This window comes from Trematomus bernacchii, unplaced genomic scaffold (assembly GCF_902827165.1).
Source record: "Trematomus bernacchii unplaced genomic scaffold, fTreBer1.1, whole genome shotgun sequence".
Lineage (NCBI taxonomy): Eukaryota > Metazoa > Chordata > Actinopteri > Perciformes > Nototheniidae > Trematomus > Trematomus bernacchii.
In genome coordinates this window covers 2728700-2741919 of record NW_022987567.1, presented here as the reverse complement: position 1 = coordinate 2741919, position 13220 = coordinate 2728700, and the positions used below count along the sequence as shown (strand labels likewise).

The window sequence follows — 13220 nt, the reverse complement described above, 5'->3', positions numbered from 1 at the left end:
GTTGTTATGTAATTCCACTCCCCGCTGCCTCTTTTGTTATAAGCGGGACAGCGTGACGTCATCACCCAGCTCCGGGAAGGGTCTGAGCGCTCGCGCGGCTGCTGCTGCCTCCAGTCCAGCGCACGGGCGACAAAACAAACAGCGGCGGTGCGTTAGCTTAGCTAGCCGCGCTCTGAAAAACGGAATAGACCACTTGGTTTAAATATACTATCGCATGTGTGAGTTTGTGCAGATAAGATAGTGCACGTTGAAGCACTGACTTGAACATTTTTATGAATCTCGCCCTGCTCGCTAGGCACCATGTCAGACGCTGCTAACGCTACTTCTACAGACAACAACGGAGACTCCGGGCTAAACGGTGAGCAAAATGTTACCAAATTACTGCACTGTAACCGCCTGTCAGTGTGTTTACTCTACAAAGAACGAGTCAATATAAACTAGTGTGTTTATAATACGTTTGTTGAAAGTTTTTAATCGTTGAAGGTAGTTTATTCTGCCCGTTTATCTTTTTTTTTCTTCGGGTACATTGAAGGGGATACGTGGGAACGCAATGTTCAGTGTTTATTGACAGTGGGGGAACCAATAGCGTTGAGACACGCTTGACTGATGTGTTGCTAAGCCAATCAGCGATTCACTCGGAAGGCTGGAGGCGGGTTTAAGCTTTGTCAACAAGGCGAGATGGAAGAAGTCGGAACAGGCAAGAATTGGGACGGACATACATTAAGACCATTTACACGAAGTGGCTGTACTTTACAGTCCGTAATATCGTTAGAAGCAACATAAATCTGCGTGAAAATTACTTGTTTGGACATTTTATTTGAAAAAACAGTGTAAGGGATTTCTTAATCAATTTCTACATACATTTCCATTTGGCAAATAACAAAAATGCCTTCACTTCATCTTTTACAAGTGTGTGGAAATGTCTCACCTGAACAGTTGTTGGGATCAGCTACATGCACGAACTAGGCTTGCATAAGCCATTAGAGACGTAAACAAAGGCATGTTTATGAGCCTGTCGCACTGACTCAGGGGCTTAACGTTGCTTTGAGAGCTGCCATGGTTAAAGTTTTACCACACTATGGGGGGTCGTGACTTGGCATGCTATTTATGGCCACAGTGACAAGAGGACAGACGTTTTGGACGTGAGGAAAGGAAGGGAAAGTGTTACAGCACTGCACTTGAGGCTGCTTGATTCAGAGCCACACTGTAATGGGCAGGACTCAAACTTTTCCATCCACTTTATGTATTTCAAGAGACACAAGTTATTATTTTCATAGGATTGGATAGCCAGTGATGGAAAGTTGTTGTTGGACGAGATGGAAGGTTTTTTTTATTATTATGTTTAACTTTGGTTTGCAGACTTTTTAGACGACTTCAACTTTAGTTATACATACTTTGTCTGCGTTTTATGCCAATTAAAGGAAAAGGACTGGACAAATCCTGCAAATATTACACAATGTTCAGACATATTTATTGTGGTCTAGGGCTCCATAATCCCTTGCTATCACAATGTGTACCCAGCACTATTGTTGATTAACTTACTTTGACATTTACTTAAAAGACGTACATACTACATCTGACTGTGACAGAATAACTTATAATTACTTAGGAGTGCTGCAATATGTCGGTAGTGAGGATAATGTGTTATTTTAAAAATGAAAAATGTATATCTTAATAATAGACAAATTATAGTATTGTGAAAATACTCCATTGCATGTTAACCATACATTCTTCACTCATGTTATGTGTGATTTTTCTGCTACAAAGTGACAAAATGCACAATAAACAAAGTTAAAGATTCATGTCTAAATATTTTTGTATTAATATTATTATATTGAATTGTTCTGGCATTGTTATACCTGTAGTAAAGATCTGATATCATGTCTGGAATATTATGAAATTGTTTTGGATGGCATTGTTGCACCAGATATGAGACTGTAACAGAACATGTTTAGGGACAATAAGACCTTGCAGTGATTAGATTCAGAGCCAGCAGTGTTATCTGAGACTTGTGTTATTTCTGGCGTTTTCTGGAGCTCTCACACTACAGTCATTTTTATTTCATTCCTGGGATCTTCAGGCATCCTCTGACCTTCCACCCTCCTGTCCGAGCCTCAGTATCAGTCACTCAAAGAGGTCTCACCCCGTCTGCCCCCTTTTAAACCCGGCCAACAGCTGACGGCTGCTCTGTAACCAGAATATTCTGAAGCTTTCGCTCATGGCCGTGTGGTTTTAGTCCCTGGAGCGCGGACAATGGGCTGTCGCCGGCAGCTTGGCTCGCTGTCCGGTGATGTGTAATCCGCAGTGAGAGCAAGTGCTGAGTCGGGGTCAGTTCCAGGGGGGAGGGTTGCACATTAGGGTAGCGGGTATAACTGGCCTAATGCCTGAAATGTTGAAATGTAGTCCACTGAAATCCCCTGTTCACACGGTGTTTAAAGAAGGCCTTCATCTTCATTTGAGTGAGGAAATCAGAATGTCTTATTTATCCTCATGGGAATTGGGTTTCCTTTCTTCATTTTAGAATGAAATACAATTAAAAAAATAAGAGAATATTTCTATAAACATCAGAAGTAAAGTATCACATAGACAGATAAAATAAAATAGAAAATAATATTTAAATAAAGGGAAGGAACATGTCCAATATTTATATAAACATAAGAAATTAAATGAAAAATGTGCAATTCAAAGTAAAATAAAATAGAAAAAATTATATTTAAACAAATAAGATGCTAAAGCTAAATTGTGCAACAAATGTTTTGTACAAATATTTATATAAACATAATACATTAAAGTAAATTGAGTAAAAAAAGATCTGATGACATTTTATTAGGATAGATAAACATAAGAAGTTAAAGTGAAATATAAAATAATAATAAACAAATATAAAGGGAAAGTAAAAGTGTGCACATAGGAGGCGTGTGGCATAGTGGGTTAGTGCGTTGGTGTTCGGATCAGGGGGGAACAGGTTCAAACCCCACTGCAGTCAGCATGTCGTTGTGTCCCTGGGCAAGACACTTCACCCCAAATTGCTCCTGTGGGGGTTGTCCACAGTGTTGAGTATGTAAGTCGCTTTGGATAAAAGCGTCTAACAAGTGACATGTAATGTAATGTGATGAGGAGAAAGTGTCTTTAAAAGCTGCACAAAAAGGAATCTTAGGAACGTTTCTCCCTGTTTCCAAATTGTGTTAACCCCCCTCTGACCTGCCGGCCCCTCCAGGCTGGAGCTCACGTACCAGCAGGCCGGGCGTCATATATCACAGTCGAGGTCTACAACACTCCTCATACAGTACAGCAGGCCGTTACCTCCGTCACACAGAAAGAGATTTACTCTTGAACTCGTCTCACTGACAGGATCAGGATGTCTGCCTCGTTCTCAGCTTAGGACCAGGAAATCATTTTGACATTATTTGGTCTCTTTCTGATCCCCCTATTTCTCGTTGGCTTAAGAGACTTACTTTACTACTTCTGGCTGTAACGCCACTGTTAAAAAGCAAACAATGTTATGTCCAATATTTTACTGCTACTCCACTTACTTTTATATGTGTTTGATTTTGATTCTGAAAAGCCTTTTTGCTTCACTAAGAGGAAGTGCTGATAGATATTGTGACATGTCATAGTCGGTGCAATTGTATCATTTATTATGTTTGCAAATCCATTTAGGTGTGTTAGTGTCTCCTCCTTTGTGTGTGGTGGCTTACTAGGACACTAAAAATGTCTAAAAATAGCCACCTTTAATCTGGTTACTTCTTTGTTTGCCTTGTTATGGAAAAGCAAACGTCTGCTGGAAAAATCTCTCTCATGGTTCTGACTAAAACGATGTCTTCTCTCACTGCTATATTGAGACACAATGTAGGTAAAGAATAAATGAATGACAGAGCCCGGGGAGATTTAAGTGGTACATTAATGAGAAAATACATATTAAGGGTTTTTGGCACCGGGGTTGTGTCTATACCGGGAAACAGGGACGCTGCTCCCTCTTACTTTTGGCGTGCTTCCTCATACCAAATTACAGATTTTCCCTGTAAAATGTAAAAGTAATGCCAGAAAACAATATTTCTGTTCGTCAAAAACTGTATAATTACTCCAGAAAAAATGCCGTCAGACAGCATAGACAGCTTTGTTTTTACAGAGCTCTGACGTATCTAATATATTTATAATGTACTCCATCATCTCCGTAACAAACATAAAGTAAGAATCTGTCACGAAGAGATACAATAAAATACAAATATTGTTGTAAACATAAGAATTTAAAGGAAAAATGATGAAAATCGAAACCCAAAATATATTGTTTGAAAACAATGTTTAGAACCTTCTTGCTTGCGTACTTGAATGTATTTGTCAAATCTTCTGACGTACATATGAACAACATCAGAGGCTGGAAGCATCAACACATAAGAGGCAGTGTTGTCCCCTGCTGCAGTGACACAGGCTGGCTATGGGATAGTATCCAACAGGGTGGTACGATACACCACAGTGAGGAAGGACATAGTTAAACGATGCTTCCAACTTGCTTTCTTGTGATTCGTGGCCAGGGTCAGTAAATATCCGGCTCCTCGGGGTATATCAGATGCTCTGAGCAGGAAATTGGCGTATTCGTTTATTGACACGACTTCACGCTAGAACCTTCTTATGAGCTGACCCTGACACTTTGGATCCGCGCATGTTTATATGGAAAAACTGCAGAGAAAATATGCAATTTTATGGTGACTAATGTTTATTTATATACACACAGTCATGAAGTCTTGCAGTTTCATTTCATTTTCAGATGAAGCAGTAAGTACACATTTAGGTTTTACTTTATTTAATAATGGTTCTCTCCCAAAATAGAAAAAAGAGAAAACAATCCAGGAATGTAATTAATTTTGTGTTCACATATTTTTATTAATAAGAAAAATATGAAACATTCGCAGCACTGACAGAGGTGAGATAAAAACTGTGTCTGTTGTCTCTCCTCAGGGTCCTGGGTGGAGTTGGAGATGAACAGAGGCTCAGCGGGGGCCCCCCAGCCCTCGTCCCCAGACATCGCGGCTCCCAGCCTGCTGCCCCCCCCTGAGGTGGAGGAAGAGGAGGCCATGGTGGGGGGGCTGGAGCACGTCCCATCCTCGTCCTCCATCCACAAGGGAGACATGGAGAAGATCCTGCTGGACGCCCAGCACGAGTCCAGCCGCAGCAACTCCTCCTGCGGCAGGTAGTGTTAGAGGGGAACAATACAGACGTTACACTGCATTGGACTCATTTGTTTACTCCCGTAACATAGTGACATCACTATGTAACACTCGCGCCTCTATTGTCTAGGGCTCCAACACATTGTAAACGATAGGCTACATCTCTAAGCGGTTGACCAATCACAACAGAGCCGGCCAGCGGACCAATCAGAGCAGACTGGGCTCTGGTTTCAGACAGAGGGTGAAAAGAGGTGCTGCAGCACAGGCAGTGTGAGAAAAATAAAGAGCTTTTTGAACATTAAAGCAGGGAGACATGTCCCAGTAGAGACACTACACACTGATATGAAGCTGAAATTATTCGTTTCATTTTAGAATTAAGATGAATAAAATATAAAGTATGACTGTGCAATTAAAAAGTAATTGTGGATATTGAGGCTCCCATTTTTTACAAGAAGAAGAAAGTGTGTATAAGTTACTTTTTTAATTTATCTTCTTAAGAAAAAAGAGTATTGTAATGCATCTGTTGCCAAGAATAGACTCATTCCTACAGAGGTGTTGCTCTGTCAGTCAACCACACCTCTGATCTGCTTGTAGTTGTGCCTGTTATAATAATAAAACAAATGTGTTCATTTTGAAAACCCTAAACTGCATAACTATGGTAGAAAAAAGGTACTTATGCTAATTAAAAGTCAATATAGTATAATATTCTTTCTTTAACGGCTATACTCGTGAAAAACAGGCTTTACTACTTCCTTATCTTCTTGTTATTGAACGTGGACGAGAGCACAAGAATTTGCTCATGCTTGAGGAATTTGAAGAAAGTCATGAGTTGCGGGGTTATACGACCGTGTGTTCATAGTGGTGGAAGATCTGGGGCACGTGGTGGAGCTGCTTCCTGTCCCTCATGACTCCTTCAGCAGTTACATCTGAACCTAAAGCCAAAATAAAATCACTTCCACGCTGTGAGATTATTACCCTGCATTCAATATAAAAACGTTCCTTTTTTCTTTGAACTTCAGTGTCTCCTTTCAGTGAGAAACAGAGCAGAGTTTATGTGTGTGTGAAGGAAAGTCAAATCCAAGGCTATTCAAATTGATCCAATCTGGTTCTTTTACAACAATACGGGTCTTTTATTGTGAAAAACTGGATGCAATGAAATGGATACTTAGAGGAAAACTACTTAAATATAACTTGTTGATCAGATGCTTTCACCATTTTCACCCGTATGTCTGTTCATCTGTTCCTGTGAAAAGTGCAGTGTTGGAAGAAGTAAAACTAAGATTTTAGTCTTATTAAACTGTACTTATACTTACACAAAATTGTACAAATGCTGTCTTACAATTATCATTCCTGCATTCAAACCCTTTTTTTAACTACCAAAAGTAAACTAGGAGTAGTCCTTAAACATAATGGTCTATTTCAGATATATATAATTACTAGATTATGGTTATTGATGTATTAATGTGTCTATCAAAGCCGGTAAAGGTTAGGCTAATTTTAATTACTTTATATTCTGCTGCAGGATATTTGAATGTCAACGTTTATTTATTTTTGGTTGATTTATACTTTTATTTTGTATTAGCTAATGATTTCAATCTGTAACTAAAGCTATCAAATAAGTATAAAGGAGTAAAAAGATAATATTGGTTTCTAAAATGTAATGGAGTAGAAGTGTAAAGTAGCATAACATTCAATAAAATATAGTTAAAGTACAAAAAAGGGGTGCCTCCACTACTGGGAAATTGAAACAGAGAGACATATAATATTGGTCGCTTTACAACCCCCTAACTTTCATTAAAGGTAGGGTAGGTAAGTTTGAGAAACCGGCTCGAGATACACTTTTTGTTATATTCCATGGAATGCTCTTAACATCCCGATAGCAATGAATATCTTAAGTGCTTTGACAAAAAATCCATAAAAAAATGTCATCTGTGGAAGCCGTAGTACTGTAAAAAACACGACCAATCATTTTAGCCGGCCAGGCTAAAATAACTGGATGGCCTACCTGCCTGTCAGCCTTCCATCTGTGCACAAACTTATCTCGTGCCCTCATTGGTCATGTGCGCGTTCATGTGTGTTGGAGGAGGGGCTCTGTAAGGAAGTGGCAGAATTTTTCCGGTTGTGTATTTTCAAATTCTAGCGATCTCGAGCCGGTTTCTCAAACTTACCTACCCCACCTTTAATATTCCAGTTTTAAATCATCCAATCATCAGTGGGCTTCTCTTTCGTCGAGTCAGCTTTGACAGCTGCCTAAGAGTTGATTCAACTTCTCAAATTAAAAACCAGCTCGCCTTAATGCAGCATGCCTCCCATTTTCTAAGGCACGTTAGAAACATCCTGACCCTTTGACCCCCGGCCACATCCCAGAGCCTGTGTGTTATCTTCCTGCCATAATAAAAAGAGCTTATCAGAGGCAGCTGCCAGTGAGTCACCTGAGGATGTTTGAGAAGCGAACGCTGTGTCAACACGCTGATCTGGAACAAGCTGCGACACAAACATCAGCGTGGCACAATTTTAACACAACAGGGTGTCACATTACACAGATTTAATTAGGGAAATGCCCATGACACACAATCACCCGAGAGTACAGGAGCAGCAGGACTTAATGCTGTGTAACACATCACACACTGTTCTAATCAGAGAGTTGTGATGTCAAGCCTTCTCACACAGAATCTTTAATGAGTGAAACTGAAGATATAAAGGAAATGATAATACAAAACCACTATCATATCTTTACTGACGCGTTAGTATAAGTCTGATAAAGCAGGCTCTTGATATGTAACAGTTTATATCTATGAATTTGATCACTTTTTCTGTATTGAGAGGAGAAGTTGACTTCATCAAGAGTCATTGGAATACATTACATTGATAACAATCACATCCCCCGTCACTTTCTTTTTTGTTTTGATTGTGTGTTTGTTTTGTTTTGAATTACTATGTGTTGAATGCCTATGTGAAGCACTTTGAATTGCCTCTGTGTCTTAAAATGTGCTATACAAATAAACTAACCTTGAACCTTAAAGGGGCAGCTACACATTTTTTTAAGTTGAACTTCTTATGTTTATATAAATATTTGTATGTGTTCTTACATTTTTTAAATTTCTCATATTTAATTCTAAAGTGGACCAACCGTCACCAGACCCAATTTCCACGGGATAAATGAAGTGTTCTGGTTCTGATTAACTTCTACCTCAAGGAGTACTGAGCTCACCTTTAACTAATTCTCTGATCTGTGTTTTTCCGCAGCCCCCCGCGGCCCCACAGTCCTGAGGATGACGGACAGATCATCTTTGACGTGGACGTGAGCGGCAGAAGAGACAGCCTGGTAAGAGCTCCTTCCCTTCCTCAGGTTCTTCCATCAGTCTGTTGTCATGGCAACATCAACCACCGGCCCCGAGGTGCACAAGCTGTCTGCCATAAGTTTCCATGGAGATAGCTGCCGCGCCCAAAGTGGATTGCTGCTTTCCTTTTTACAGTGTTGTCAGTGTTGTCACCATTACTGGACTTAAAACATGCATACATATACACAACATGCCATATTTGTATTTTAATATGTGTGTGTGTGTGTGTGTGTGTGTTCAGTCAGAAGAGGACCCCCTGGAGAAGGAGAGGGACCTGGACATCCTGATGAAGGATGCAGACTGGGTCGCTGATTGGTCCAGTCGACCGGAAAACATTCCCCCCAAGTAAGTCTCTACTCTGAAACGTGATGTTTCCATGGCAACTGAACACACACAGCTGCCTGTTTGTCCAGAGGAGGCGGTTAGTCGTTACAGCGATTAAGACGGTCTGAAGCACAGATAAAACAGCAGCTGTCAGAGGCTGTGAATAAACCTCTGATGCTGACGACGTGTGAAGAGTTGATTGTAAACTGAAAGTTTAGCATTTTCCCAGAATCCTCAGCGCTGTGTCTAAAGCGACTGTGGTGTTTGCAGGGAGTTTCATTTCCGTCACCCTCGGCGCTCCGTAACTCTCAGCATGAGGAAGACGGGGGCCATGAAGAAAGGAGGAATGTTCTCCGCAGACTTCCTGAAAGTCTTCATCCCCTCGCTGCTGCTATCACACATCCTCGCTCTGGGGCTGGGGTGAGAGACACACACACACACACACACACACACACACACACACACACACACACACACACACACATACACATACACATACACATACACATACACATACACATACACATACACATACACATACACATACACATACACATACACATACACACACACACACACACACCACACATCACCTTTTCCCCCATATTCAGTGGTATAAATCGCCAGTAGGGGGAGCTGTTTATCTGTGTGTGAACTGTCAGAGCACCTGCTGTCTCACAGTGAGCTCTGACACTCCCATCAGGCCTTCCTGCTCCAGATTACACATGTTATAATCACCCTAAATCAGATAATGTCCCAGCAGTGATGCCTTCAGGCTCTCCTCCTACGAGACGCTGAATGAGAAGTCATCAACTAACCTGTCATCCTCACAACGTCTCTGTTGGCCAATCTATTCTGTTACATATCAGCTGTGGTGCTTCTCTATGAACTGTTCATGAGGGTGCTTAGGATAATGGATATCTGTCATAATCCTCCTTCATATACCAAACTAGTACTACAAAGGCACCTCATGTGATTTAGAAAGGAGTATGCTGGACCTTTTTAAAGGAAATAAAAGTTAAATAAAGTTAAATATCTGAGAAACTAGTAAAGGGTTGCACTCTAGGTTGTGCTTTCTTTAAATGTTTCTTGGCTTTTGCATAACTTTGCCTGCATTTTTATTTCTTCTTGATGTGTTTTATTGTCAAATTCCTTGTATGGGAATAGCATTAATCTTTATCCTGATGATTACAAATCAAATGTAAAAGTTAGATCTGTATGAACAAACATAAGTGTCATATCTTTCATTACGTTTTCCACCCTTTTAAAAAAAATGGATGCTGTCTTGTTGTGCCCGCTTTTGCAATAATTAAGTGGCACCCTCAGTGGCCTCATAAAATATACATAAGAGCATATTGATTTGAATTTCTATTGATCATTTTATGAAAATATACTCAACATTTGTGCTTAAAATGGACGGAAACTTGTCAATTGGGACTCTTTCCTAGCAGGAAAATGAACAGGTAAAACTACTAGGTTTAAACAGACTCTAACCTGCTCTCCTCTGCCCCCCCCCCCCCCCTCCTCAGGGTCTACATCGGGAAGAAGCTGATCACCCCCCCCCACCAGCTCCTTCTGAGGAGAGACAGAAGTTTAGTGCCTGAGGAGCGGCCATGAGATATTTCAGAAAGTTTTGCTGTCGTGAGAAGAACGTCCCGTCTCTTCTCACCTCTGTCCCGCCTGCTCTCGTCCCCCCCCCCCCCCCCCCCCTCGTCCCTGAGATATGACATGTTCTCAGGAGAAATGCATCTGCCTTCCCCCCCCCCCTTCCTTTTGTTCTCTTGCTATCTGTAGAAACCCCCCCTTTTCCCATGCCTTATATCTTTCACTCATTTGTGTTAGCTTTTCAAAACATAATTTTCCCCGCGACTGGGTTTATAACGGGGGGGGGGGGTCGCAGCATCAAACCAAACTCTTCTACAAACCCCCCCCGAATTGATCATGTGACCACAGATTGTGCCACCACCTCCATGAGTCTCCCGACGCTCAATCTCAAAAGGGCGAGCTAAAAAAAATGCCTTTTTGAAAGTAGCCATTTTGCTGATTTTCTTTAGATTTCATCGCGTTTTTGTTTCGTTTTTTTAACTTACTCTTACTACAACCGGTGGTTTCATGAGAAGGTGTAATGATGGAAGGAGTAACCATAGTGGCCAAGCTAAACCACAAGCGCTCGGGAATTGCACTGGGGAAGTCTAGACGAGAGAGATTTATGTGACTTTTTTGTTTTTCTTTGATGGAAACTAGAAAGGATCTGCAGCTGAATGAACAGTTTGCAACTGGAGGACAGGGTGTAGATGTGCAGGCAGACACTGGCAGAGTTTAGTTTGCCGGGTAGTTTTTCTTCCAGTTAGATTCCTGGTTTGTCTGCAACATATCGTAGAGCTGGTCCACTTCCTGTTAGTCCATATTTAGGTGGATTTTTAAGTAATCAAAAAGGAATTGGTACCAAAAAAAGCTCAAAAACGTTAGATTTCGAATCAAAACCTGCCTGCTTTCTTGACAAGTATTTTAAGGATTTTTTGAGTTTTTCACGTAAGAAAAGTCTAATATGAATTAATTTACTTCTATAAGGTAAGGTAAGGCTGCTGTTTTTCCGGTGGTAGCCAGTCCTGTTTTCTAACACTTATTCCAGGCTTTTGATTGGCTGAGGAGGTTCAGACACTTCTAATGGACTGAAGGGAGGTTAGTGTTGACCTGACTGGCTCTACTTTACGTGTCAACACAAGGACTTAAGCTTGATATCAGACATCAGCTACACTGCAGTATCCACCCACAGCCAGACTTGGGTCGAATCATATTTCATTTAGATAATCTAATCCAATCAGATGCCGAGAACTTTATTCCTGCATGACGTACAAAGGTGTTTTTTTGGCATCCAGAAGTCAATTCCTAGAGATCTGGTATTTCAGGAACTCTTTTTGACGCCGTCTTTCTTCCTGCTTCTTCTTCTACGTCTGTTGTATAGGGTTGTGACCTATAGGATGACGTAATGAGTATTAAAGGTGAGAATGAACCTACCTGCTTTGTTGCCTTTTAGAGATATTATTTTATGATTACTGCATTTCAGGGTTACATTTCACAGAGCAAGACAAAAAGACGACGACAAGAAAATATATAAGTTTGCACGTCACAACCATAGGAACGTTTTGCGTTTGGTATATAGATTTATTTAAAAAAGAAAACTGCAAACACTATCTGACCCAGTGGGTGGTCTCAGGACGCGTTACCTTTTAGTTTTTCAATAATAATTGACCGGGTTTTGAACCTATTTCAGCCACACAGGTACTGTCGCTACACACCCCTCTGCCTGTGTCTGATAGCAGTGTTTCTGGATGTTTCCTTCCTACTTGGTTTGTGTCGAGTTGTCTTGCTTTTAAGATTTTGTCCCTGATTCTCCGAGAGATTGTGAACGCCCAGAGAGTGGAAACAGAAGCCCTGTTGTTGACTGCAGGGCGTAATGTGAACAGGAACCGAAAAGGTGTGGAGAGAGACTTCCCTCAGAAGGAGACGCTCTAACAGTAGATATTATTGTAATGATGCATTGCTTTGATTTTCTTTTTCCCAACACATTGGAATAATTAACAAACATTTTGTCATTAAAGATGACCTGAATGAAGGGTTTCGCTGAGTGTGCCTTTTTACATTTGAACAGTCCTGAATCAGTTGCTGTTTAATACTTCAATTTGTATTCAAATCTACTATTTCTGAATACCTTTTAATATGATGAGAAACACATTCAGGGTTTGAACCATTTGTCTAAATCAGTAGGTGAGATGAAATGTGAAAGCAAAAAAAAAAAAATTCAGCAAAAGCCTGCTTTAAATTTCTTAATTTAATGACTTTTTAAATAAAAAGTAATGGTTGAATCTTAAAGGGGCCTTATTATACTCATGTTCATGTTCAAAACGGTATTTTTCAAAAACCCAAAGTGATCGATGTCCAAAAAATAGTTTCCTAATCCTGAAAATAAATGGATAATGTTTTCTAAACAGCAGGCAAATTAATATGTGAAATATTCAATTAACTTCAATATGAAACCACCAAAACTCAAACGTATCTTATCAATAATGCCACATAAGTTCTTAAAGTGGACAGAAACATTCCACATTTAGAGCAGCTTAAGTGAAGATGTCCTGCATTATTTTAAGTGTAAATTGTAAAATCAACCCTTGAATTTACTGTTTTTTTCTAATCTCACAAGACATTTCTTTACTTTTCCTAAATCCCTTTGAGGTCTGTTTGACGCTCAGCTCAGGTTAGAAGAAAGCAGCACTTGTTTATCGTCTCTTAATATACAAAGTGTCCTCACTGGCCCTGCTGTAACAGATCTGTTTGTGTGAAGTCCCTGCTGTCAAACACAAGTGTGGAGTTGTTCTTCGCAGAACCCTCA

The 13220-nt window shown here is 40.4% G+C and overlaps 1 protein-coding gene across 1 annotated transcript; it reads left to right on the top strand.

Annotated features, from left to right (window-relative positions):
- The first annotated feature begins 67 nt into the window (after nucleotides 1–67).
- On the top strand, nucleotides 68–12447 carry bnip3lb (BCL2 interacting protein 3 like b). The gene is made up of 6 exons (XM_034125824.1): nucleotides 68–358; nucleotides 4957–5188; nucleotides 8412–8490; nucleotides 8748–8851; nucleotides 9101–9250; nucleotides 10360–12447. The coding sequence occupies exons 1-6, from the start codon at nucleotides 301–303 to the stop codon at nucleotides 10445–10447; spliced, it is 711 nt and encodes a 236-aa protein (XP_033981715.1). The 5' UTR covers nucleotides 68–300; the 3' UTR covers nucleotides 10448–12447.
- The last annotated feature ends 773 nt before the right edge of the window (nucleotides 12448–13220 follow it).

Bases quoted from the DNA above. Each gene is read 5' to 3' on its own strand.
- bnip3lb (XM_034125824.1), top strand. From the start codon at position 301: ATGTCAGACGCTGCTAACGCTACTTCTACAGACAACAACGGAGACTCC. The intron at 359-4,956 runs GTGAGCAAAATG...GTCTCTCCTCAG, and splicing joins CGGAGACTCCGGGCTAAACG to GGTCCTGGGTGGAGTTGGAG. The intron at 8,852-9,100 runs GTAAGTCTCTAC...TGGTGTTTGCAG, and splicing joins CCGGAAAACATTCCCCCCAA to GGAGTTTCATTTCCGTCACC.